This window comes from Larus michahellis, chromosome 2 (genome assembly GCF_964199755.1).
Source record: "Larus michahellis chromosome 2, bLarMic1.1, whole genome shotgun sequence".
NCBI lineage: Eukaryota > Metazoa > Chordata > Aves > Charadriiformes > Laridae > Larus > Larus michahellis.
The window spans coordinates 77,778,347-77,804,221 of record NC_133897.1 but is presented as its reverse complement, the minus strand read 5'-3'; the positions used below and the strand labels follow the sequence as shown (position 1 = coordinate 77,804,221).

The window sequence follows — 25,875 nt, the reverse complement described above, 5'->3', positions numbered from 1 at the left end:
TGCTTTAAGCTGCAGAACGTGTACTGAAGGTGAGTTATATTTTATTTCATTAAAATATATTTAAAAACATACTGTGTAAAAGAATTAGGATTCTCAATAATTTATTATTTACATTAGCAAATTCTGTTTGACTGTTATTCTATAGATAAAAATGAAAAGTCTGCAGAAGGGAGTCGTATCAACTTCTTCAGGACCAAGGAAACCCTTTTACCAAGAAACAATTCCAAAATGCATTCCTTCCCATTTCGATCCCTTCAAATTCATGTTTGCAAACAGATCACAAAAAGCTCAATGACAGGTCACGATGGTAAGCATTGAGCGCTCACGGCGAGAGCCAGGATTTCAGAGCGCTCCGCAAGAGAGAGACCCCGAGGAGATTTTAATGTTGCACTACTCAGTAGTCAAGAGACTGCAGGGTCTGATCCCGCTCTTGCTCCCACTGTCTTGCCTCCACTGAAATCCACGGAATTACATGGCAACCAGGCCTGCACCCATCCCTGCTGGCATACCTCGGAAAGCTAGACAGGCTCCTTGAGCCAGGCTGGCAGGGGAGAGAGTGTTTTTCCTACCATTGTAGACACACTGTAGCTTATCATTCTTTTTCAGTCCAAACAAGATGTAAATCTCATTGCCTTCCTCCCCATCCTCTGGGGAGAAAGATGCATAGGGAATTATCTCTCTGATGTAAACAACTGTAAGCACCATTCACACTTTCTGGTCCACATGAAAAAATTTGTATCCAAGGGCCTGTTGTAGCCTTGGTCGTTCTTAGCAGGGGGCAGCTCAGCTTTCCCATCAGCTTTCCAGATCTCTGAAATCACACGGGTACCCAAACATCATGCACAGTCCATTGCAATGCCAGCTGCTGTCTGCTTTACTATTCCAGAAAAGAGTAGTCACCTCTTCAGTGATTATATTAAAAAAAACATGTTTAAAAGAAGTAAAGCGGTCAGGTCATGTGTTGTTTCCTGGAGGCACTCAATGGTATTTCTGACATCTCGTGTAAGGCACCAGTCATCCGGTAGCTGAGCAAAATGTGACCCGCAAGACCTCCGTTAAGCAACCGCACTGGGAACTGACAAAATTCATCTGGTTTGCTCGCTTTTTCGCTTATGTAGCATAAAAAGAGTGGTCACGCCATCTGGGGAAGCTTCTGGTGGCATCCTAAAAGAGGAAGCCTCAACTTGCACTGCAAGTGAAGGAGCATGGGTGACAGCATACCACAGCACAAGTTTCTGATGTCTGCATCCCACAGACACAGCAGAGATTTCCTCGAGCCCCAGGAAGCCTCTGCTGCCTTGCTTTCACAGAAAACGAGTTTGCTGTCAGCAGTGAAGCAGTTACCTCCTTACAAGATGTCTCCGTAACACAGAACGGAAGGCCAGACTACAAAACCAGCTTTGTGGCGTACTTGCTGCAACTTCTCCACTGTTGGTCTTGCCCGCACAGCCTTATTCACAGAGATGCAACGCCGGAGATAGCAGAGCCTATGGACGAAGAGGTCGGCTGGATGCTGGCTGACTGCATCAATGAGCGGCCTCAGTCCAGAATATCAGTCTCAAATGGGACCAGGTGGTAGTATGTCAAATTGGTGACATAAGCCGTTGGATCATCACTGTCTTCTAGCTCTGAGGTAAAGTCACTAACACTTTCAAACCTAAGGAGAAATAAAAAATAAAAAAAATTTAAAAAAAACAAACATCAAAAGGCATTAAGTCATTAATGTTCTTTTAGAAAATCAAAGCTAAAGGAATTGGAAGAAAAGTACCAAGGGAGAGAGAGAAGCCTAGGATATCTTAAGACTGGCCCCTGGAAATTTTGAGAAAAGGCATTTGTGAGAGGTCTACTTGGAAAAAAGGGCTGCAGGCAAGAATTCTTCTGCTGGTACTGCAAGTTAAATTTCTGAGTAAATGTAGCACGTGGACTTGCTTCATACCAGTGCCGTGTTGCAGTAGTATTTCTACTGCTGGTTTTTCAGCTTCAGCTTTGTGAAGCTCAGTTTGCACAACAAAGATGTAGAGTCCCAACACTTTTTCCAAAGCTTCAGTATCTCACTCTCTCTCTCGGCAGCCTGAAATTTGGATTCATACTAGAAGTTGTCAAGGAAGGTACATGCTGATCAACTGTGAATAATGAAGCTACAGTTTCTCTGACATCGGCCTACATATCATTATGCCAGTGTAACCTACTGGAGACAGCAGCAATGGCATCTACTGTCACATTCATAAACCAAAATTCAACACTTCCTAGAGAGAGTTCAGAAGTAAATGTAAACCATTGCTTTCCATGTCCTTAAATAAACAGAAAAACCACTTCTTTATAACCTATGGAAATGAATGGACTGAAGAGTTTGCTTTCGGTAAAACAGGATGGCTATTCCTTTTTAAAACTATGCTAGAACTGTGCAGCATACTAGGAGAGCAAGTTCTCGACTCTTTAGATGGCAGTCTTCAGTAAAAGGGACTTCTATGACTCCTCTCTAATATGACACTGACTCTTCAGAGCACTTGTCATTATAATACCTGAAATTCATATCTCATGACACCTGGTTACCACACTGCATTTAAGATGAACCGGATCAAAAACATTATTCATTGGTTTTCATGCCCCAGGGCTCCCCTCCTACTAACAAATCAATGATTTCCTGGGACACAGCCAAGAATTGTCAGGCTGTCAGATACCTCTACAGTGAGATTTTTATGAGTCTAGAAGATCTTTCACCATGGCCTGGGAAAATCTTCACAGAAAGTACTCAGAGCCGATCCCATCCACACCTCTTCCTCCTCACACCCATGTGTATATGAATAAGCCATAGTCCAACGAGAACCATGGTGCATGCAAGCAAAGCATCTTGTCCTCCCTGATTTTCAGAGCTACTAGTGAGGAAGGAAGGAAGCAGCAAGTGAGCTCTGGAAGACTGAATCATGCAGCTGAGGTCCACATCCTTCCCTTCTATTCTCACAGCATGTGGCACCAACGCAAAATGCCTCAGTTCCCACACAATAATGGAAAGGAAACTGCCTTTGTTTCCCATCTGAACTCGGACTCTCACCCTTTCACTTCACTGGTACCTTCTCTGGGTTTGGCTTTTGTATGGGGCCAAATGTCTAAGACAAATAGGAAACAATGACTGCTGTGTCCTTCCTCCAGAGCCTCACTGTCTTCCCCACGGCACGAGATTTAGGTTTTGACACACAGAGAACAACCGAATATAAAGAGATTCACAAATTTAGCTTCATTTGTTTTCGTATTTTCCTTCCCACTTCTGAAGTCCTGTGTTATAATCTGAACTTTTGCAGGGACTGCCCACTGTCTCACACCTATTCTCAACCACAAGGCATGAACTTATTAAAACCTACACTTTCCTCAGTCACATACGTTCCCGTTCCAAGGAGGCTTGAATTTCTGCAGTAAGAAAACACTTTACTTCTTCCCAGATAGCCTAGCAGTTAAAGGCAGTCACTGCAGGCCAAGGATTAAGTCTCATCTCTGTTCAAGCAAGGGACTTGAAGAACTGTCAAGTTTCCTTTTCTCACACTCTCTTTAGTATGTTGAAAGAACTTGCATTCATTCTGATAGAGTGAAAAAAAATTTAAATAGAAACTTAAAAATTGCACAAGACAGATAGAAAAAGAAATCCTGACCTAGCTCTGACTATAGAACATGTCTCTAACACCTTTTTAGGCTGGTATACTTCAGCCCTCTGAATAGCAGATAAAGAGATGAAGCTTTAAATTAATTTGGTTTAAAACCACATCTCACCTACACATGAACTGGTTAGACTCCTTTAGTTAAGTGAGGCAACTGCAGACATCCCTCTAACTTCAGCCTAGAGAGCCCTAAGAATCAGGTATTTCAGAGGACCCGAAGGAGAATGGTGGATAAACAGATAGATCTCCCACTCCCATCTCTCCCCAAAACTTTCTTTAGAAGCATCACGGGTTATTGGATAGCATGGTCTGTGCATCCTGCAATGTATGAACACAGCTCTGTCTTCTCCACACTCTTACCTGGTCCTTCTCGCCTCTTTTTTTAACTATGAGGACCACAAGGACCAGGAACTCATGGATTTTCTCCTGCAGTGCTGTTGCTATGGTCTTTACTTGCAACCAAATTGAAATGAGACTGAACTTTGAATGTTTATTACCCTCATTCCTTTACTCCCTCCAGGCTGTTTGCTTGCCTGCATGTGTGGGAACACGCACAGAAGGGAGTTGACTTGGTATCTTGCAAACACTTCACAGATCACATTGTTCTGTCTTACGGACTGCTAGTGATCCAGAAAAAACAGATTATGAAATACCAGCGGGGCAGACAGAACTAAGAAAGCAGAAGAGGAGTCAAGAAGGCTATTCAGACTCTGCGCTCCTCCTCTTGTCAGTTGTATAAAACTAGATTATTACGACTGGAAGGCCCCACAGATTTTGTGGTTCTTCAGCCTTACTGACAGGGTATTACAAGCAGCATGTGAGGTACAAAGCCGTGGCACCGTGTGCCGTGGTTATTGCTGAGAGCTTTCCTTGCCACCAGAAAGGAAGCGCAGGCACAGAAGTCCGCAAAGCACAGCAGTGCTCTGGGGCACTCACAGAAACCCAAACCCAATAAGCCAGGCCTGTTTATTACGGCTAGCAGCTGTATAGGGCACCCAACAGTCCAAATGCTTTTGTGCTCTTACCAACATGTCTTTTTCCCCAAATAAAGTTTACGCTAACTCCACAAACTACTATGGACGTGCAGACTCCTAAATTCCCAAACTGCTGCTCTTGCTATTTTTTCCAAAACTACCTTGACAGACACAAGGACCTACTCCTTGTGCTGTAATACAACTGTCTTTATCATTTTAACTCCTGGTAATGCATTACAGTTACTGCTCACATTCGCCAGGAAGAAAAGGGAAACAAGTTACATAGAAGCTCATTAACTCACAGGAGCAACCCCTAGTGTAAACATGGTGTGAGACAACAATCCAGCTCCTCTCATCACCTTAGGTACGTGCAATACCTGAAGAGATCTCCTCCCACCTAAGACTAAAAAGCACAAGGGAAGCATTTTCTTTTCCTGTCAAGAGTAGGATTTAGTTTTCCTGCAAATATTCTGTATTTAACTTCACCACCTCTGTGCTGCTTGTGCATCGCCACCCATGAAAGTCTCTCCCATAGACCACAAGACACTTGTGACAACAGCAGTACCATCCTGAAAATGTATGTACTGGAGCGAATTTGCCAAAAAGGCAGCATGCCCAATGCCACAGCCTCTGCTGCTGGCCTAAAAGACAGAAGTGCAAACAGTCTTGGCAGGAGAAGGCACCTCTAATAAAATCAAAGCCTAAGTTATAATGCATTGATTTACCAGCTTTCCTTTCAAAAGGACTGTAGAATACTCAAAGAAACGCACATAAAAGGAGTATTTATGGCACATGGATGCTGAGCACACTGAGTTCACAACATTTTGCAACAGTATGGTGTACTGCCAATTAAAATTAAAGAGAAAATGAAGGGAGTAGAAAGCAACTGCTTCAGAACAACAGAGTAAGCAACTCCAACTTGCAAAAATGCTCCAGTTTCATTTGCAGCAAGTATAAGACTTCTCAGCTGATGGCTCACTGGGTGGGTAGCGCTGCAGGTACAACAGCTAACCAGCGCAGCGGGACCTCCGGGAACGATTGCTACTTGCTGAAGCTCCAAGCGCTTCTCTCCAAAAAATACAGGTTTGCTTTGCAAAATGTCTGATTCAAATACATCGGCGGCCAAAACCCAAAAGCCATACAGAGTTTAATGTTGTTGAAAGGAAAAAGTTCCAATCTGAGGATATACAAGTCCACAAGGAATTAGCTCTGATTTAAGAACAGAAAACATCAGTCCCGTAAATCCAATTTTACAGATACCAAAAAGGAACTGCATAGGATTTTGAAAGACTTTAAAGCTTCCTTTCTGGACTACTAACCTACATTTAAAACAGCACTACAGAAAACTTCTGCTTTTAAAAAAAAGTTTAATTTTTACAAAACAGCTGCGTTACACAAGTGCCATTACATCTCGGCTGTAAAATACAGCTACAGGATCGGCAAATTTAGGGCACCATGTAAAATAGACATTTGAAATCTAGTAACTTCTTGATTCCTGATTTAACTTCCTTCATGAATGTTAAAATACAAATGCACAAAGCCAGGCTATTATTGTGATTTATTTCTTTCACCACTGTTTTTGGGAAAATGTGCCTACCATATAATTTTTATCATAGCAATATTTTCTGGCCTTAATATTCTGACTTCAGTGGGATGAAAATTATATGATGACACTTTCTGATCCCAGAACAGTAAGTTTTGCCTAGGCTGCAGCACATTTTTAAATCAAAGCTAGATTTTAAAAAATGAAAAAAATAAAAATCAAAATTGTTTAAGGTAATCAAAACAAGGTAGAACAAGGCTTTCTTTGGTAATTTGCTCTTATTATTTATCACTCTCAGTACTAAAAAGTGACCCACTCTGCACTATGACAACTTTAATTGCCAGACATTGGCCTTACAGAATTGCCTCCAGTGTGTCTCTTCAGACTCAATACAAGCTTACAGGCCTAAATACTGTTAGCAAGGTCAAGGTTCAAAACAGTAAGTAAGTTAATAGACAGGCTTCAAAAAATTACACTAGCGCCAGAGATCCACTCCAGCCCCTGACAAAATCTTGTCGAGCTCTAAGCCTTTCCACAGACTGGCGATGACCACATTTCGCATGTGGCAAGATAGAGCACTGCATTCAAAGATAAAGTTTCCATAAGGCTTTTAGTGCTGTGTTTCCATCATTTCAACTGCTCTAATGAAAAAGGAGGGCAATGTTTCTCATTAAAAATATTTAAATGCTTCACTACCTGAAGATCACTGAAATATCAATCACCCACCATGACAGAAATCTGTAGGAGCAGATTTCCATCAAAACCCATCTGTCAATACAGTCACTGACTTAAGACCTACATGAAAGCCCCCCTGGTTACAGGCCTCTGACCCCAGAATACCTACATGCATTAGGAGGCAGAATTTACAAATAAGACTAGTCTAACTTCCCTCTCCCCTAAAGAAAGAAACGTGCTTCACCAAGTCGCAACATGCCCCAGCTGCCTCCGAGGACGGTGTTTTCCAAACAAAGCATTCCCGTCATAGCAGGATATTCCATCTATAAGGATGCTTGAGTTTCCAAATTTGGAATCAAATCGGCTCTCATCACAGTCAGGAGAGAAAGAAAAATCTCCTCTATTCTCAGCTGGCAGGACCCCTACGACAACCACAGCTTTTTTCATACACAGAGGACTGAGCTCCTTGGGGTCAATAATTCTCACCGAGAATTATTTTAATGGAAAGAACTACGAAGCCTTAGCAATCAGGCCCAGTAATATTTAACACAGTCCAAATGACAACTGTACCAGTCTTGCTCCTAGACAGAGGGTAACTTTTTGCTGGTGGAAACAAAAAGGCTACAGTTTATCTGAGGCTGATAGCATTACTCCTGCACAAATCACACTTACAAGTGTTCTGCTGAATCTACGTCCAGGTGCTTCTCTTTTCCATTGGGTATACTGTGGTCAATGACTATTGTTTCAGTGTTGGCTAAACAAAATCCATTTGATCGCATGATTTCTGTTGGGAGAAGAAAGAAAAAGAAGATGAAAAATCTAAAAAAAACCAGATGGAAAACAACTGCATATCATATGGAATTAACACGGTCATGAACCGGGATGTGTGCGTGACATTGAAAATCTGTACATGAAAGCAGGAATGAAGAGTTGGTTTCATAGCTTCTTACATCTGCAGACTGCCTGCGCTTAAGCAATTTTATTCACATTATCAATTCATGATACGGCACATTTGAAGCAAGGCCCAGTTTTAGTCCCGTTATTGCCAGTGGCAAAATTTTTGTCACCCTTAGCAGAATTGCAGCCCATCCATCATCCATTGCAACCTACCACTACCAAAACATAATTGTGATTTTCATAGATAGTCCCAGGCTTAAGCCAGTTAAGCAAAAACCAAAAGGATGGGAAAAAGGAAATAAAAAGTTACCTTCTGAGATAATTCAACCACCATCTTTAATTCATATAAAACAATATCATCTTCTACATTGCCTTCAACTCTGCTTATTTGTTTCTTACTGTGTAAGAAGCCTCTAATCCAGAATAGCTAAAATTTACACCTAATTCCACTGCCTTACTACCATAGGGAGAGTTTATAATTAAAGAAGAGTATTTGATATGAATGAGAAGTTAATCCATGTCCTTATTACATGGAAAGGCAAACTAGGCAAGTCGCAAGGATTTTTTCCAGTCACACAATCTTAGATGAAGCTAGGGCCACCACAAAATGAAAATATTGTGGCGTAAATCAGCAGTGACTTAAGTGGGACAACTCATGATTTGCCTCAAGGTAAGAGGACTCTGTGTTACAGCTTTGCATTATCAGCACAAACAAAAGGAAATTAGTCCATGGCAGAAAATACTGTAGGCACAAAACATATGTACACGGAAGCCCTAAGACCTCGCCTCAAACAGACCAATTTCAACTATACAGTTCAAGTAATGAGCAGGAGAGGAGAAAGAAGAGAGATAATTTTTTTTAAAGTGTACATTTACATGTTCCTTCATTAAGGCAAAGCCAGAACTCACTTCCCTATTTTTCTTGAGAAATTAATCTTTGACTTATAGTCCACATTTTATTGCAACTCACTTTAGCAGTATATATTTGGGGGTGGTAAAAAACTGAACCCCGGTAGAAACACACCAGTCATGACTCATCTTAAACCAACATCATACTGCGGAATAAGATTTACACCACAAATTCAAATTCAGCTTTCATCTAAGAGGGTGGCCCTTTCTCTCTTCACCATCACCCACCGCTCTGAACAGGACCATATGGGGGACAGTTTGTTTTTTCAGAGCATACAAAATATTTTTGCCTGCTTTTCTAAATCTGCAAGCCATGTAGAAAGCTGCACTATGACTAACATGAATACCACGGTGTTTTCCTAGCGTCCTTGACAGGATGCAGGAGTTAAGAGCATTTCATTGCTGTGTGAACTGCTTTAGATGTTAACATTTGCTGCCATCTACTGACAACGCTGGCAGACACTGAAACCATGTCCAGTGAGCAGCATTCAGATGACTCAAATGTCAATTATCATCAAATTTCTGCCTATGCTCTTAAATTCTTTGCAGCAATCACTTAAATGATAAAACTAATTACCACAAGACGCTTTTGGAGAGCTGCATAGTTAGGAAAATCTTCCTCCATTTAATTAGGTATGACTCATCGCTACCAAAATTAATACAGAATTAAACCAAAACATGTTATTATTCATCTAAGGTGGTTTCCACAGCTCCTCTACATAGAGGCTGGCAGGAGGGTTCCCTTTGCCTCTGCCCATCAGCCAGGCACCCTCACTCCAAATTTAGGTTCATCTTGACCATCTCTTTGTTGTACCCGCCATGTGACACACTCAGTCATGCACACACAGAGTGCGTGTGCCCCAACGGGCTACACAGCCTCACAAAAATTGTACAAAACCCTTCCAAAGAGCAAAAAGCCCCAAGCCAGAGCAATGCTGCACTTTCGAACCAGTGCAATTCCAAAGACCTTTATTCTTGATATTTGCCTGTTTGAAAAAGAATAAGGTATCGCTGACAGCAGCCACCCTTTGGAACGTTTTTACAATTTGGGGATCCTTCATTTCATAATGGACAGGTGCTAGGACCCACTTTGCAGCTCTGGTCTCATGGAGCAGCACCATATTTCAGACAAAAACAGTGAATATGCTCTCAAGGGTCAGTGCTGAGAACACATCCTGGTGTTCAGGAGCAAAACAAGTAACCACGTTCAGCCTCCAGAAAATGACTCATGTCAGGAACATACACATGAGGAATTTTACCTGAGGTTTCCATATCAACTCAAGGCATCATCCAAACCTCCCTAGCCACAGATGGGGCATGAGACACACATGTTGGCTCCCATCCCTCGCTCCCAGGAAGCCAAATCTGCATCACCCCTCTTTGCAGTACGGCCCCGGGGGCTCTTCTTTACAATCCCTGTGCTGCAGCCTGGGCGTGAGGGGCAATACAAGAAGGCACCAGCACAGATGGCCTGGTAAGACCACAGTTCTCACTGAGGCCCTGTATCACACGGTACACTTCTAAAGAGTTATTGGTGGGCTCGTAAACTATTTACCAATACAAAGAATATTTATTTAACTAGTTCGCTTCGAACCAGAGCTCAGGATCAATTACGAAAAATCTACCCTGTGTGTAAGATTGATCCTTAAGACACACCATTTACACCTTTAGCATGTTGAAACGCTGACTGGCCACTAACTGATATATTGTTAGTACCTCAAAAAAATGACACCAGTTTCACACTAAATACTTTATACACCTTGGAGGACTATGTAGTATTTCACTTTTATTTCATGCTCTGAAACAAACTCTTCTGGCAACACAAAACCAGTCATTGCCAGTAGCCTCACGCAAAACATTTCAGTATAGAAATACAAAACCAGGCATGCCAAAAGTCCACAGACTTTTCAACAACAGTCAGTAGCAGATGCAGAGGTGAAAAGCTGAAAGAATAGGCAAGGATAGAGTAATACTGCTCTCTGTTTTACCCACTAGCAATCTGTGGTTTAGAAACTTCCTATGTCTCCACCTGTGACAGGTCTCAATGCACTTTTCCTCCACTCGCTTGTCTAATTCCTTTTTGAAGCCATTTATGCTTTCAGTTCCGCCATATCCTGTGACAATGAGTTCCACTTCTTAACTGTGCTCCGTATGGAAACAAAACAATATTATAACCTTTCTTTTGTTTGTTTAAAGCCTGTTGTCTGTCAACGTTATTGGATAACCTATAGCTCTTGTTTCATGAGAAGTACGGGGTAATTGACCTCCTTCTATTCACAGCTTTGTAGACCTCCAACATATCCCCACTCTGTCCTCGTCTCAAAGTTGAAGTGTCCTTCTTTATTTAACCTTTTTCTTAGAGAAGCTGTTCAACAATTTGAATCCTTGTCCTTTATTTGCATGCTTTTAAATTCTCTTATATCTTCTCTGAGACAGGGAACCCGGAGTTGCGCACACTGTATTTAAGATGGGGTGCTGCTCCTTTCTTCTGTTCTCCCCTCCTTTCCTAATAATATCTAATATTCTCACTGCTGGCTTTGCTCACTGCTTGGCACTGAGCTTACATTTTCACAGAACTGTATCAATAGCCTCAAAATCTTCCTTAGTGGTAACAGAACTATCATATGTGATGATAGCGAAGACTGCATTTTCCTCACATACACTTCTTTGCATTTATCAGCCTTAAATTTCACCTGCCACTCTTCGGCCTGAATGCAGTTCTTCGGCCTGAATGCATCGTATGTCAAGGCTAATTATATGCTCTATGTTATAAAGCAGACTATGGAGAATTATGTTTTGAATTGCTGGTGGGGAAAGAATAAGGGGAACAGCAAATAAATTCATTTTCATTTTGTAATTCTTGTGTCAAATGTAGGAAGCTAACAACTCTTACCTGATATTTTAACTGGACTTTGAAAGTTTGGCTGAATCTTATGGACATTGTCATTTTTTAGAACTTGGTCCAAAGGAGATCTCTCAAAGAACGTGAGGACGACTTCAGATCTTGAATACTTAAAAAGAGGAAAAGAAACAGACATCCTTTTTTACCAGAGGTTTGGCATGTCCCTCTTCTCCCTTTCCACCCCTTCATAGTATCACAGAAAGACGTATTATGAGCAACAGCCTGCAGTCATCATTACACGGTTCTGGCACTTAGCACTTCCCCAAGATACTCAATAAACAGGTGCTTCTTTTAGAGTTTGGCAAAGCCCATCACTTTCTAATCTGCATGAGAGTGCGTGTCACCATCCAGGAGGAGTCAAGCTGGGCTAAATGTGGAACTTGGCTTACTCACCTTCCAGGGCATGTTTATAATAGTCTTCAGAAGCTTTTCCACTTCATTAAGTCTGGCTTCTATATCATGGGCTTCTTTTATTGTGATGAGCCCTAGAAAGAAAGTAAACAGATCATGAGCATAGACAAAAGCACACTTTCCACACACACTTCACCAGCCAGAAGCAGCTGCTCAAGAAGACGTGGAACAATCTCAAATATCATGCCTCCCAGAAATGTCTTTTAACCCAGACCAATGATAAAGCGTGTACCCCAAACTGAGGTGGGTGTAGTTACAAGCAGAGTTGCAAGCCTGACACAAATTCAGCTGTTTATGAGCATATTTAGGAGTTGCAAGACAAGCAGAAGCAGAACCACCTACTCCCTCACCCACTGTTTCACTACACAGCATTACCAGCAGTGATAATCAGCCTGTTTTCTGCTTCCAAGAACCATGATTCATCCTTTTTTTTCTGACAATAAAAAGCAAAAGAAAAACCAAGAAAACCAAAAAACACAACTCACAGATAAGAGGAAAAACTAAACACAAGCTGAACAAAAGGCTTTGAGGGCAGTCTTGTATTTCTTGAATGTAAGCCCCAGTGAGCGGCCCAAGGAAGATTTCTCAGTATCGTGTTCTTCAAGTGCAAAACAACTTTTTGGATTTTTTTTTTTTTTTTAATAATCACTGAATTATCACAGTGCTGCAGAAGGGATTAAAATGGAAATTTTGCTGTCTGGTGTCCACAATGATGCATTACATTGCTTCTAATTTTGAATTGCTCAGTGTGGGGATCTTCAACTGTAATACCATATTTTGTATGTATAATCCGCAGGGCATCTGTAACTTCTCCCTCCTCTTGCAGACTCAGGGAAATATAGCACAGGTTATATGCATGCACAGGGAACATGAGGAGAAGTAAACCCCAAAATCTCACAGCCCTCTAGCAGCCCTTTTATTTCTGATCTTCGTAACCTGCTTTTTCTACCCCAATCATTGTTTCATCTCCATTTGTGCATTTTTTCCAAGGGGGAAGATACACACAGGAAAATGAAATATCTAAGAGATTATTAAATTTAACAAAGTTGACTAGTAAAAAAAACCCCAACCAACCAAACAAAAAAAATAACAAAAAGCTGGAGCAGAAAAAGGCCCAATAAATCAAACCCATCAAAACAAAAAATCTGCAAAGCAGTCTGTGAGAAACAACTTCAATATATAAAAATTGTGTTAAACTAAGTGCATCTCCATCTCCCTATTCAAAAGACAAACACACAATCATCCAACACGCGTAGTGTGGGGACAACATCCACAAAACCCTTCAGTCTGCATCAGTCCTTGTTTGTTACCCACGAGATATGATCCCATAGAAACTTTCCAGACAAAAGCGTGACTTTGCAGCTGTCAGCTCTCCTCCAATTACAGCCCTCAATAAAACAGAGATTGTCTCCGGAGCAACCAGGTTTACTTGACGGATGTCCCACAGAAGTAGCTTGGTTGCATAAGCCTTTCTACTGCTCGACAGTCCCTCATTTTGCCTGGTTTTGTCAGCATCGCCGCCACCTCACCCCGGCGCAGCTCGCTCCCTCCTCTGACAGCGGAGCAGAGGGTACCAGCAGGCACGTAAGGCGGGCAGCTGTGTAGCCCACTTTGACTGGTGGACACTACAGTCAGGCAGCTTTGCATGGAAATTCTCTGAAAGGCTGTAAATGCAAATTAACTCGTCTGCATGGGTCCACGGGCTGCGTAATAGCTGGGTTGTGCTTGGTGTTACAGACCTGACCTGCAGACCAGCACCCTTCATCTTCCCACCTACTGGGTGTGTGAGCAGGCCTGGGTGAATCCGCTTCGCCCTCCCGCAAATATATCCCCATCCCACCTCTGAATGAAGTTCAAACCTTTCAAAAAAAAAGTGTTTTCGTCCTCCCTAGAAAGAAGCTGCCAACGGCCCCATGGCCCAGACACCCACCTATGACATTAGAAACACGCTGTCGCCCTGACGTAGCCCACATCAGAGAAACCAGAGGTAGCCATCCCAGTGCTGGCTACCGTGGGGGGCCTCCGCGTCTCCTGCTGGTCTTGCTCCAAGTCTGGGGAAATATGGACACAGTCAAAGCAGAGACTGCCCGACTGCGGCTCCCACCTCGCAGGCAAACACCTCACCACTGATCCACTTGGGATCCGGCATTCCACTGCTCTCTCTCAACTCCACCGTCAACCTCAGACCTTTTCCTGAATAAGTATTTACTGTTGAAACCAGCATTTTACCAGGAAGAGGGATACTTTCAAACAAGTGGAGATATTCAGACCAGAGGGGGGAAAAAAAAGGGAAGAAAAAAAGAAAAAAAAAAAACACCTCAGCAACAACACTGAGCTTTCATCCTATGAGGAAAACCAGCCAAGCAGTTAGGATTTTCTCTCATTAGTAATCAGGGAAAGCATCTGCAGCTCCACACAGCCTTTTTATGCTTCAGGAAGAGAAGTCGGACGAGGCCGTCAGTCTGTCGCACTGTCACAGATCACCCAGTGGGAGGTTTTACAGCTTCTTGCATTCACCAGGAATTCCCAGCCCTGCTCTATTCCTCCTTCCAGCTCTTGGAAAGTCACCAGCCATGCAAGCCCACACTCTGACTTGGAAACTGGCACAGACGACTTGTCACATCTGACACGATAAAAACCGTTTCTTACTGAAGCTTTTAGTAATATCAAAACCAAAAGGCAGACAGCGTAGGAAGGAGAGTAAGTGATACATCTGCCTGGACAACTTCCTATATATGTGCTTAATGATTACAGATGCACAGCTTTGGGGTGTAAAGCTGCTGACCTTACATGAATTCCCCACACAGGGAATTCAGTTTGGCTGAGCCAAAGCCTTCCTTTTCATACGTCTACAGTCTAAATACACAGAAACCACTTGACTGGCTATATATATATAGTGAACCCTGTAATTTCTCCTGCAATAGCCACAGAGTTTGTAAGGCCCTCATTTAGCTTAATTTTACACGTCTCTGTTTTTAAGAGTTAACAGATGCCCTCGTGGTTTTCAGCTAGTCGTAGCCTATGATGCCACAACCCAAGGGATGGCTCAGAGCCTGGAGCAAGGCGCTGCCTGCCCAGGCAGCCGGGAGGAGCGGATGTCCCAGTCCCTCCTTCCGCTCCCTTTCAGCACTCGTTAACCGGCTGCTGTCATCAAACACAGCACCTACCTGCGTGAGGAACCCTGTGGTTTGATGACGTGAAGTCTCCGGTGGCAACACTGGTTTAAGGTGCTCTTGCCCTCCCCTGCAACTCATTTCCTCTCCCACAACGCCACACAGGGCTGCCTCTGCTGTGCCAGCACAATTAGGTGAGCAGCAGGGAATACCTCGAACCACTCTTGTCAAAGGCTTCACCTCAGGAAACCCCAGCAGGAGAAGCAAGAGACCACAGGCTAGGATGCCCCATCCAAGCTCCTTTCTCACCCAGGCTCTCTTGTGTAAAGAAGGGTCACAGAACTTCACCCAAGCTTTCCATCTCTATTTGTGGGGGTGTCTCCCCTGCTTGTCTTCTTTTTCCTTTTCCTAAGTTTTGACAAGGCACAGAAAAAGAAAAAAAAGGGGGGGGGGGAAAGCCAAGACTGGTGTAGGATCTCCAGACGCTGGAAACTCCTGAACAAATAGACGCACGCAGATGCCAGCTGCAGACAGAGCCAGCACCTCCACCATTCATTAACCCTGACACCAACGCACCACAAGCTGGGTGCACCTGGAGTGCACGGGACTCACTGGCTACGTATGCAGCATCCGTACGGCAGCTACAACACGTCCTGAAGCTGTTGTCTCTCTGCCCGTGGACCGTAAATATCTTTCTATCTGGGGCTTTTAGACCCCAAGAATCCTTATTCAGACAGTTTGCTATAAAATGAAAATAAGACACCAATAAAGCAACCAGTAGCCTGGAACCAGTTGCGCTTTCTTCCACTTGTTCAGTCATGCAACAGAGCTGCGCTCAGAGCTGGGAAATCTCTTCGTGAGGTCATGGTGAAAGGCTGTTCTCATGCCTTTTCCTCTGGCCTGGCCACTGTCTGACTGCTAATGGAAAACATGCGCAAACTCCTCCCAGGAAAACTTTGCTCTCTGTCTTGTTACCTATACTGTGCTTGGACAACCAACTATCTTTTCAAGTGACTTAAATGCTACAAACACCTTTGTTTATAGGACTTGAGGTAAACTGGAGACCCAGCAGCTCCTTTTTCACCACAAACCCTGCTGCCAAATACCACAAACCTCTAAGATTTCTTCACCCTGCGCACAAGGGAGCCCACGCACTGGGTGACAGGAGGGACAATGCAGGCACGCTGCTTAACCCAGGGTGGCACTCGCGTGTACCTGGGATATTTGCTTTTAGCAGGGCTCCGCTGTGCGCACAAGCCCCGTCATCAGCGACCTCATTTTAAGGAAGGGGGAAGCAATCCCTTTTGCATCTTCTCTGCCCTTTTCCAGACCAAGAGCCCCAGGCAAGAGTCCTTAAGACTGGGTAGAAAAGGATTTGCCCGCAGTTTGAGACCAGGCGTACATAGCAGCTTTACGCACCATAGCAACACGTCCCTGGAAAAACACGGCACAAACAGCACCGGTGGCCTACAGCATCCTTCCTGCTCTGGGACCCTGGTGCTGGAGCAGCTGCAGGAGACCGAGAGAGCAGACGAGCAGCTGTGTACCTGGCACGCTGGCTCGCGGCGTGGGAGAGGGGCCCAGAGCTGCAAACGAGGAGGAAACGAGCTCACCAGAGGAGGAGGATGAACTGGGAGCCAATTCCTGATGTCAATTCCTGTTCCCTGGTAGGCCCGTCCTATTACTGCCACGTGAGCCACCAGATCTGCAACCGATGATATTCTGACAACCGCAGATAACGCGCTGCATGCTTACACCAAATGAGGCGGACCAGGAATCGCAGCATGTGCTCCATGGCTTGTAATGCAATAACTATGGAGCCCTGGTGATGAGCACGTTGACTCAACAATCCTCTAGTGCCTTCCAAGGGAGAGTAAGTTCATGCCTATGTCAAGTATGTCTCATATGCCATCTCTCAATGATGACACAGAGAAGTCTGTTTTTCTGGAGATGTGTTGCTATGTACAAGTCGCTACATAAACACAATCTCAAACTGTGGGCAAACCCTGTTTCTCCAATCTGAAAGACTCCACTTCAGGCTTGTGTTCAGGAGAGGAATGAAGAATGTCCAAGAGATCTCCTACTTTCTCAAAATCAGTTCAATATGTATAGGAGGCCAAGCAAGAGCAGAAGCCAAAGTGTACTTTCTGAAGATGTGTGCAAGATGGAATGGTGATACTCCTAAATGTTGTGTATTTTAGTATGTACACAAAGATTAAGATATTTCATTGGGCCCTCCTCACCCTACCTTCTCTCCATCCCCCATGGGAAGACTGGAGAGTAGTTATCAAAGTGAAAAAAGAAGCAGCAAATAAATCCAGGGAGAAATCTTACTGTGTTCTGCTAACCCACACTGCAAGAAAGATTTAAAGCCTATAGATTCAGGTCTTGAGCCCATACTTCTCTCTTTGCACGAGCCCATGAGCAGCAGTTAGAGATGCTCTAACCTAAAGGTTAAAACCTTTAGGGAAGACACATAAGCTGTCTTGAACAGAAGACTGCTACTCTGCTCTCTCCTCTCACCAGACTGTGTGGTTTCAACAGGAGATATGCTCCTTTCCCCTAGTAACAGTATTCATTAACACTGCACTGCTCACTCTTTTTTATCCTGTGCCCTCATTCCCCCTTTCCCTCAGATATGTTCTAACCCATGCGTACATACACACAATTCAGGATGTAGATGGAGCAATAGGAGGAAGGTCCCAGACACAAGAGGAGGTATACAAATGTCCAATGGAAGAGATCAATCTGGTTCATCCAAAGAAGGGCCAAGTCCAAAGTAAGATCAGGCTGCTGGGAACCATGTTCAGTCGACTTCTGAATATCCCCACAGACAGATATTCCACAGTATCATGCAGGAACTGAAGCTACCCAGCTGGGATGTGGATTGGGGCTGAAAGGTGGCAGCTCAGCCCAATGATTTCTGCTATTTTGCTCCTTTGCACTGCTTCCCATTTCCTCCCTCTGCTGAAGTAGGCTCTTCTCAATACCACTTCAGCTGGCATCTTTCCCTGCTTCATGGCCATGTCGCCTCTCCTCCCAGCAGCTGCCCTGGTAGCATCCCTCCTCCCCACAGACACACATTCCCTGAATCCCACGTCCTGGGAACTACAGCATTAGCCATCTTAGACTGCTCCCACTTACTGTTGCCTCCTCTCTGACAGAGAAGAAGAGAAAAGGTTGTTAGAAGGACAAAGGAATACTCAGTGGAGTGTAAAGGCAGGAAATTCAAAAAAAACAGCAGATGGGAAAGCTTGTTTCACACAACTTTTCTTCAGTAACTCTGCAGAAATAACACTGAAGGAATCCCTTAGGTCCAAAGACTTGATAAGATCCAGAGAAGGGCAGATAATTACAGGCAATCAGAGACATCAGATCTGCAATTACTAGAGACCAGGACTGTCACTTTTCCGTTCTCTGCTGGTTATTTATGCTGACTTCTGGAGCATCTGGTTCTCATCACTAGGGACAGAATCCCAGAGCTAACTACGGCACTGGTCTGACTTAGTCTGGCAGCTCTGGCAACTCCTCTTTGATGCCTCTTGCCTAATTCTACAACACCCCTCTCTTGGGGCAGACACACTTGCCCCTTCCCCTCATGGGGAAATTCATCCGTCTTGTATGACAAGAGCCACTACAGTCTCCAAAGTATTATTAAGAGATATGAGTACACAAAGTGCATCTAAGTCACTCCATATTTTTAGAAGTCCCACTAGGTAGCAATAAGCATATTGAAGGTACTGAGGGAAACCTGTTAGACGCAGAAGGAGAAAGAGCTTCCAAAACCCTGCCTGCACTGTGCACACCCAGCTCTAACACAGGCCATTTCTTCTTTTGCAGTTCATGCACAGCAGATGTGAAAATACGGTCAGAGCAAAGTCCTATCCAAACAACTGTCCAACTGAAATCCCCCAGAGCAGGAGGTGTGACCATGACCACCTGAGGACTCTGGCGCACCTGAATGCCTGTACAACACAAGAGGGCAAGTTAAAAGCTGAGAAGTCTAGATCCTAGACTAGGTTTTCCATACATGTATTATTAGTTATGGGATCTCCTGGGATCTCCGGAGGGGAGATAGCACCTCCTGGTGACACAAGTCAGCAGACAGGCCTGCCCTGCAGAGCTCCCTGTCTCGATGCCTGATGAGCCACAGGAGAGAAAAAGATGTCAAAGAAGCACAAGATAAAAGCAAACAAAGCAGTCAGAGCCTGATGAAAAATGCAAGCTCCTACAACCATGTTTAGCGGCTGGTTTCTTATCAGGTGAGAACTGTCACGAAAAAAACCACCTCATTTCCATTCCATTCCACCAAAAGCCTGTCAGACACATTGCCTCGGTCCACCACAAAAAGGCAACTTGTGCCTAGCTTTATAACAACACGGCGAGCTTCATTTATCTCCATCAGTACCGATGAACCATGAAATTCAGCTAATAAAAAACAAACCCAGGAGCCCCAAACTTAATTTTGGTTACACAGCGCTGCTAGAGCCTGATAACTAAGAGCCACATCCTTTGTCTGCCAGACAGAAGCTCTGAGCAAGCTCCACTAATGAACTGTTGACAATGTCAACAATGAAAAGAGCACAATAGATGCAGTGTATTTATCTGTATTGTCACAGCACCGAAACAGCTGCTGTCTGTGGAAACCACTATGCTGCTTCTCTAGCACTCCCTCTTCTCATAAATCACACTCCCAGATGGTCTTGTAAACAACAACACCACTATAATGCAGCATATAAGAAAACCGTAAGTTATGAATGCGACATTTGCAAGCAAACATAATGTTCCTGGGCTGGCTCTTCAGGAACTGCCTTCTGCTTTGTGCAAGTCCTTCCAACGGCAGCCCTGGGGGAGCGTCCCATGCGCTTCCTGGTGCGCAGCCACTGGGACACAGAAAACAGCCGATCATCTGCTTCCCGCATGAGGCAACCACACCGGAGGGCAGGCACAAGCCTCAGAGCTACAGCTCAGCGTTAGTTATCTGGGATGGACTGCTCAGGGTCTGCTGCAGGTGAAGTGACCGCCTCTACGCTATGAGGGAAGCTACAGATGCAAAGTTTCTATAGGAAATCTCCACCTTTATGAAAGAGCTGCTATGGATGGACAGAGGTTGAGCGCCGGCAAGGCAGAAGGGAACAGAAAAGTTCTGGAGAGCCACAGGTAACCATGGATGGCAGCAAGCTGGTGAGGGAAACCTGGAGGCAAAGAAAGGGAACAGAATGCAGCTCAGGGAAAGCGACTTGGAGAAGCAGAGAGAAAATAACAGAAAGGAGAGCAAGGGGGGAAAAGGCCACGACAGAGCAGAATGAGTCAGAGGAAGGACGGAAAGAAGAAAGGGGGAGGCAAATGAGCACTTTGGGAAAAGAGAACCCGTCTAGTAAACAAAATAATCTCTAAGACTGAAGAGAGTTTCTGACTTGACGGCTCGGAGTCTCAGAGCAGGACCAGGCGCTACACGTAGGTGCCATACGAACAGCGACACTGGAAGAGCATCTGAGCCTCCGTTCTGATGACAAAGACAACAAAACAGCAGCAGAAGAGGACTGCCAGAAACCACCCTGCCACTCCGAGGGCAAAACAAATCCCAGCCTTGAAAAGCTGCTAAGGTGCTCTTCGGGCTTTCCAGTCCTACACTTAAGGGGCTGATCCTGCCCAGGCTGAGGGCAGAGGCAGGTGTCTGCTGACTGCACTGAACCTGGATCAAGTTCTAAGATAAATCTTAGAAGAGAACCCCTTAGAAGTAATATTTAGAAGAAATAGAAGGGGGAAAAAAGAGTACTTTTCCAGGTTTATACTTCACTTATAGCGTCTGTTGGATCTGTTGCAACTATTTGTAAATCATCAATTTTAAGTTGGCTGTTAAGTCCATAGCGCTGCCTTTCTCATCAAAACTGATTTAAATACAAAAGCTGATTATTTTGCATATAGAAACAGACAGATTAGTAACATTAGGCTGTATTCTAGCTCTGCTAAGAGTGAACTAGCCTGTGTTTTTCTGTGATCCTCTTCTGTGCATTTGCCTGGAGCGAGGGATGGGTACATTTCAGACACAAATAAAATACTCGCAAGTTACTGGTAACATCACAGTGAATCACATTTAGTCACCCTGCAGGTATGCACATATCCAGCCTTGTTTACCAGCTTACTAGTAAGATGCCTAGTGTTGTTGAACGTCCTTGGCCCTTAGCATCATGGTACACTCCAGATGCAGAGAGTGCGCTTTGCCACGTGTTGTTATTAGTTATCAAAGACAAGATCAGATTGTGTGGATGCCGTACTCCCCCCTGGAGACCTCCCCTCCTTTCATATCAAAGAAAGGGTAAGATGAACAGCCAGTGCAGGAAACTTGTACCTCCCATCCTCTCTTCTGTCATCTCAAAGCACTGTGCAGATCTGAGAAAGATGAAGAGGGAGAGAGTTGTGGAAGGCAGTCCAAGGGGAAGGGGAGTGGAAAAAAGAAAGGAGAGGGCTGTTTGCTGTTGCTGAGCAAGAAAAGAAGCACATTTCTGCTCAGTATGAGCTGTTTGCTGAAACCAGCAATAACGGTAACAACTAACTCTTTCTAATACTGCTGACATTTAAAAAAAAATCTTCTTTAAAAAAGTTAATAACATCAAATAGCTCAAGCTTTCACTCCTCAACCATATCCCTTAAATGTAATGTACTGCAGCTTGACTGAGTTGTAGGATAATGCTAGTCCTGTTAATGCTACTTAGGCAAATCTGTAGGAACTCTGGAGTCCTTCAATGCAATGCAAATTTGGCTTGCAACATTTTACCACTTCCTCCAGATAAAAGGCACAGCTAATATTCACCTTCTTTCAGACAGCCTGAGATAAACACACACACATATACAAACTCACACACATAGGCAAATACACTTGTGGGTATATAAAAATACACACAACTGTATATGACTGAGTGCTAATACACAAAAGAGTCTTCTTATGTCAGGTGTTTTTGTTGGGTTAAATATATTGAGCTTTACTGTAGGCAGCAGGACATCTGCTTTTAAACCGGACATTAAGAAACCGTGCTTACCCCAATAGCCAATAGTTTTCTAAAGACCAGACATGCACCATGCAATCTCTTACATCCAAAGCTTTGCATCAGTGTCACTTAGTTAAATAAGAATTTTATGTTTCAACTTAGTAAAGTTGCACAAGGCTGTGGCCAGTCACTTTAAAATGCTGGTATGATGACGTGTTCCCTATGCAGAGAAGCACACTCTGCAAAGTAATTTTCTTTAGAGCAGGAGCAGCGTAATTTTAAAGAGTATTACTGAAATTGTGAAGCGTGCTGTGATTTTTATTCCATCTCTGTTGCACAGTTAACCCTCACCCCTTCACCAAGCTAAACAGATCATGATCTGCTTATATTGGGTTTCGATTTGTTCAAATCCTGGACTGATGCTTTGCTTATTCCTGATTCTACTGAAGCTGGTACACCTGTGCCTGAAATAAGGGTAAGTGAAGGTTGCTGGCTCCAGGTCTCAGGCAGGAATTGAGCGTTGCAAGCTGAAGATGCTTACACTTTCCCAGCTGTTCATGCATTGATGGTGTATGTTACCTGGGACTGTCAAGTAAAGCCAGTGCAAGGGTCTATAATCCCATCTGGACCCAACTGCACAAAGCTGTGATGGGTCTTGAGGCAGGAGAGGAACCACGCTTACTTGAGAGAGGTGCTGAGGAATGAGAATGGCTTTAAGGATGCGCAGGAGCTCCTATGCCTAAGCGATGGGAGGGAGCACACTGGGAAGGGCAGGAGGCCAGGGCCAGCAAGGACACAGTCCATCTCCAGCCAGACACAGCACACGCCCCAGACCGGCTGCCAAGCTACTCTTCAGAGCCCCATGAAGCCAACAAATAAAAGGACTACTGGCGCTCTGGGAAGTCGTATTTTAGTCACAGTGACCCTGGCAGGTACTGTGCCCTGCAGGCCACAGGCAGGCTCACTTCAGACCTACCCAGTATCCTCAAAACCTGGAGCCCAGGTGCCACATAAAGGACATGTTATATAGAATTTACTGCCGCTCAGCACTACTAAAAATTACACTCCAAGTACTTTAGTTAGGGCACCTGCAATGGAGAATAAATTTTCTCAATATTTTAGATGCCTGGTCAGCAACCTAATTGCGTGAGACATGGTATAAGCATGCTGTGCTGGGCACACAGCAGGGCTGAGAGGTGGGGGGGTGCAGGGATCTGCAGGAACAGCCAGAAGACTCCCCCATTCCCAGCCTGCACCCAAGTGGGGGGAGACAGCCCCCCCCCCCGGCACCCAGCGCCCGCAAGCATCCCCCAGCCCGCTCCCCGCAGCGGGCAGCAAGGGGATGGGGGGGCTGCCGCCACCCCGGCAGCCCTGCGCCCATCCCCGCCGTCTGCAGAGGGCACTCGGGGCCCGCGAGTGGCGGCGGGTGTCCCCCGGCGCCGACGGAGCCGAGCTGCCACCTCCCCGCAGCGGGGAGGGGAAAAGCCCGGCGCCGGGGGACACCCGCCGGGGAGCGGGCTGCCGCTCCCGCCACCGAAAGAAGCTAAGGAGAGGGAAAGGCATAAGCATTTTTAAATGAGGCGCGACCCCCAACCTCCCCTACCAGAGGTTAGGGGTCTGGCAGGACAATAGAAAAAGACCTTCTTTTTTAAACACCCTTCAGGAAACATCCTCGGCGAGTCAGGCCGGCAGAGACCCTCTGGTGCTGTCCCCCCTTGCAGGGAGCAGAGCCCGCTGTCACACAGGTAGGGCCCAGAAATAAATCCCATGGATTTACACCACTATGCAGGGTGGAGAACCAGCCCCCAGAATCTCAAATGCCCCCTCTCCCCTCCCCACCCCCCCCCGCAGACGGGGGTCACACTAGTAAGGTGAGAGGTGGCGTGAGAGCAGTGGAGAACTTCTCCAACCTCCCCCAGAGGAAAACACACAAAACGCCCTTTTTTTCCTCCCCCTTCCTGTTCAATCAAGTCATTTATGTGGTTACTCAGACGTCTGGGGACACTGGCAGTGCTATGCGCACATCCATTTTCGTATGAGCGGATGCTCCGCACCACCCTACACGCTTGAAATATTTCAGAGCAAAACACATCACTACATCTAAAAAATAACCCTAACGGTAAAAAAAATTAAAACCCAACCACAAGACGGCTTAACAGGTACATTCTGCTTCTGCATGGGCAGCATCCCCCGAGTTGGGTTAATCCACTCCAGAAAGCAAAAGAGAAAACATGGCTCTAACCGCTGGTGCAATTCCCCTGTTCTGCAGAAGTTATGCGAGGAATTATGCCAGCTCCCAGAGTCACTCCGTCCACTGGCAAGCGCCGCAGCCTCTTTTTTTTTTTTTTCCCCTCCTCTCCTTGGGGCAAACAACATACCAACATGCGGAGATTTTTCAGCTACAGCCCTTCTCCTGCCAACAACCCCCCTCTCGGGAAGCCTCGGGGAGGCCGGAGGCAGCGGAGAGGGGCAGCGCCAAGAGGGACCCCTCTGCTCCTCAAGCCCAGCCCGGAGTCGGTTCCCGGCCGGTTCCCGGGCAGCCGGGCCAGCGGCGGGGCCGGGGCCTCCCTTCTGCGGGAGCCCGGAGCCCGCGGGGCACCCCTACCGTACACTTGCCAAAAAAATGTAACAGAAATTAACAGCCCGGGAGGAGTTTCCGACCGTAAAACGCCCCCGCAGCCTTCCAGCCCACCCGCCCCGTCCGGTCCCGTAGAGGCTCCGGCTCCTCACCCCGCTTCCCTCCGCCCGGGGGACACCGCCCGACCCGCCACCGCCGCCCCGGGGGAAGCGGCAGCGGCTGAAAGCCCGCCCGCCCGCTCGTCAGCCAAGCGGGTCCGCGGAGGCAGCTCAAACCTTGGAGCAAAGGGGAGCGGGACAGCTCGGGCCGGTCCTCGGGGAAGGAGTCGAGGAGGCGCTTGAAGAGGCGGCCGAGGTCGGAGTAGCTGCGGTGCAGGTAGAGGATGTTGCGGTCCGACCACTCGGTGCGGATCTCGTAGAACTCCTCCTCGTCGCCCCGCCGGCTGATGATGAGCCGCCGGATCCCGTTCACCCAGCAGCCCCGCACGTACATGTTCACCAGCGAGGTGCCCTCAAACACGGCCGAGGCCATCCCGCCGCCGCCCGCGCATCCCCCGCGCCGGCGGAGGGCGAAGCGCACCGCCCCGCGCCGCCGCGGCCAAGTTAAGAGGAGGAGGAGGAGGAAGAGGAGGAGGAGGAGGAAGAGAGAAGGGGGGTGCCACCCGCCGCACGGCCACCCCCTCGTCCCGGCCCTGCCCTGCCCGCCGGGGCTGAGCCTCCTCCCGGCGCTGGAGAGAGGGCCCGACGGCGCCTCATAGACGGCGGTCCGCAGCGAGGGGACGGCCCGGGCACCCTCTGTCCCCGCTCCGCCGAGACCCCGGCACCGACCAGGGCGGCTCTCACACCCTCCCGGGGCGGGGAACGGGGTGGCTCGGCCCCTTCTTCCCCGGCAGAGCCCCTCCCGTCCAGGGCGGGGGGGAGCGGAGCTGCCCGCGGCCGCTGCGGCCCGCCCCCCCCGGCCCCGGCCCCCCAGCCAACGCCCGCCCCCCTCCGCCAGACACCCGCGGTCCCCGCGGCGGGATCCTCCTCTTCCTTCTCGGGACGATTTCGCAGACGCCACAGACATGACGAAGAAATTTTTTCCCTTCCCAGTGACCCCAGAAGGTTTTTTTCTTTTTTTTTTTTTTTTTTTTTTTTTTTTTAAATACAAAATTCCAACCCGGCGAGCTGGGGGAAGAAGGGAGGGAATTCTTTACGCCGCCTCCAGCTGTGGCATGCGAGGCTGGCAGCCCCGG

General features: G+C 46.2%; 1 protein-coding gene across 1 annotated transcript; it reads right to left on the bottom strand.

Annotated features, from left to right (window-relative positions):
- On the bottom strand, positions 1–25,601 carry PXDC1 (PX domain containing 1). The gene is made up of 5 exons (XM_074576046.1): positions 24,917–25,601; positions 11,944–12,035; positions 11,542–11,659; positions 7,515–7,626; positions 1–1,657 (listed from the first exon to the last, which is right to left on the bottom strand). The coding sequence occupies exons 1-5, from the start codon at positions 25,170–25,172 to the stop codon at positions 1,540–1,542; spliced, it is 696 nt and encodes a 231-aa protein (XP_074432147.1). The 5' UTR covers positions 25,173–25,601; the 3' UTR covers positions 1–1,539.
- Between the last annotated feature and the right edge of the window lie 274 nt (positions 25,602–25,875).

What these genes read in the sequence shown, in the direction of transcription:
- PXDC1 (XM_074576046.1), bottom strand. Translation starts at nt 25,172, where the DNA reads ATGGCCTCGGCCGTGTTTGAGGGCACCTCGCTGGTGAACATGTACGTG. An exon ending in CCGCTCCCCTTTGCTCCAAG is followed by an intron (nt 12,036 to 24,916) that starts GTTTGAGCTGCC and finishes CTTTCTTTCTAG; the next exon opens with GGCTCATCACAATAAAAGAA. An exon ending in GTAGATTCAGCAGAACACTT is followed by an intron (nt 1,658 to 7,514) that starts GTAAGTGTGATT and finishes ATTTCTCCTTAG; the next exon opens with GTTTGAAAGTGTTAGTGACT.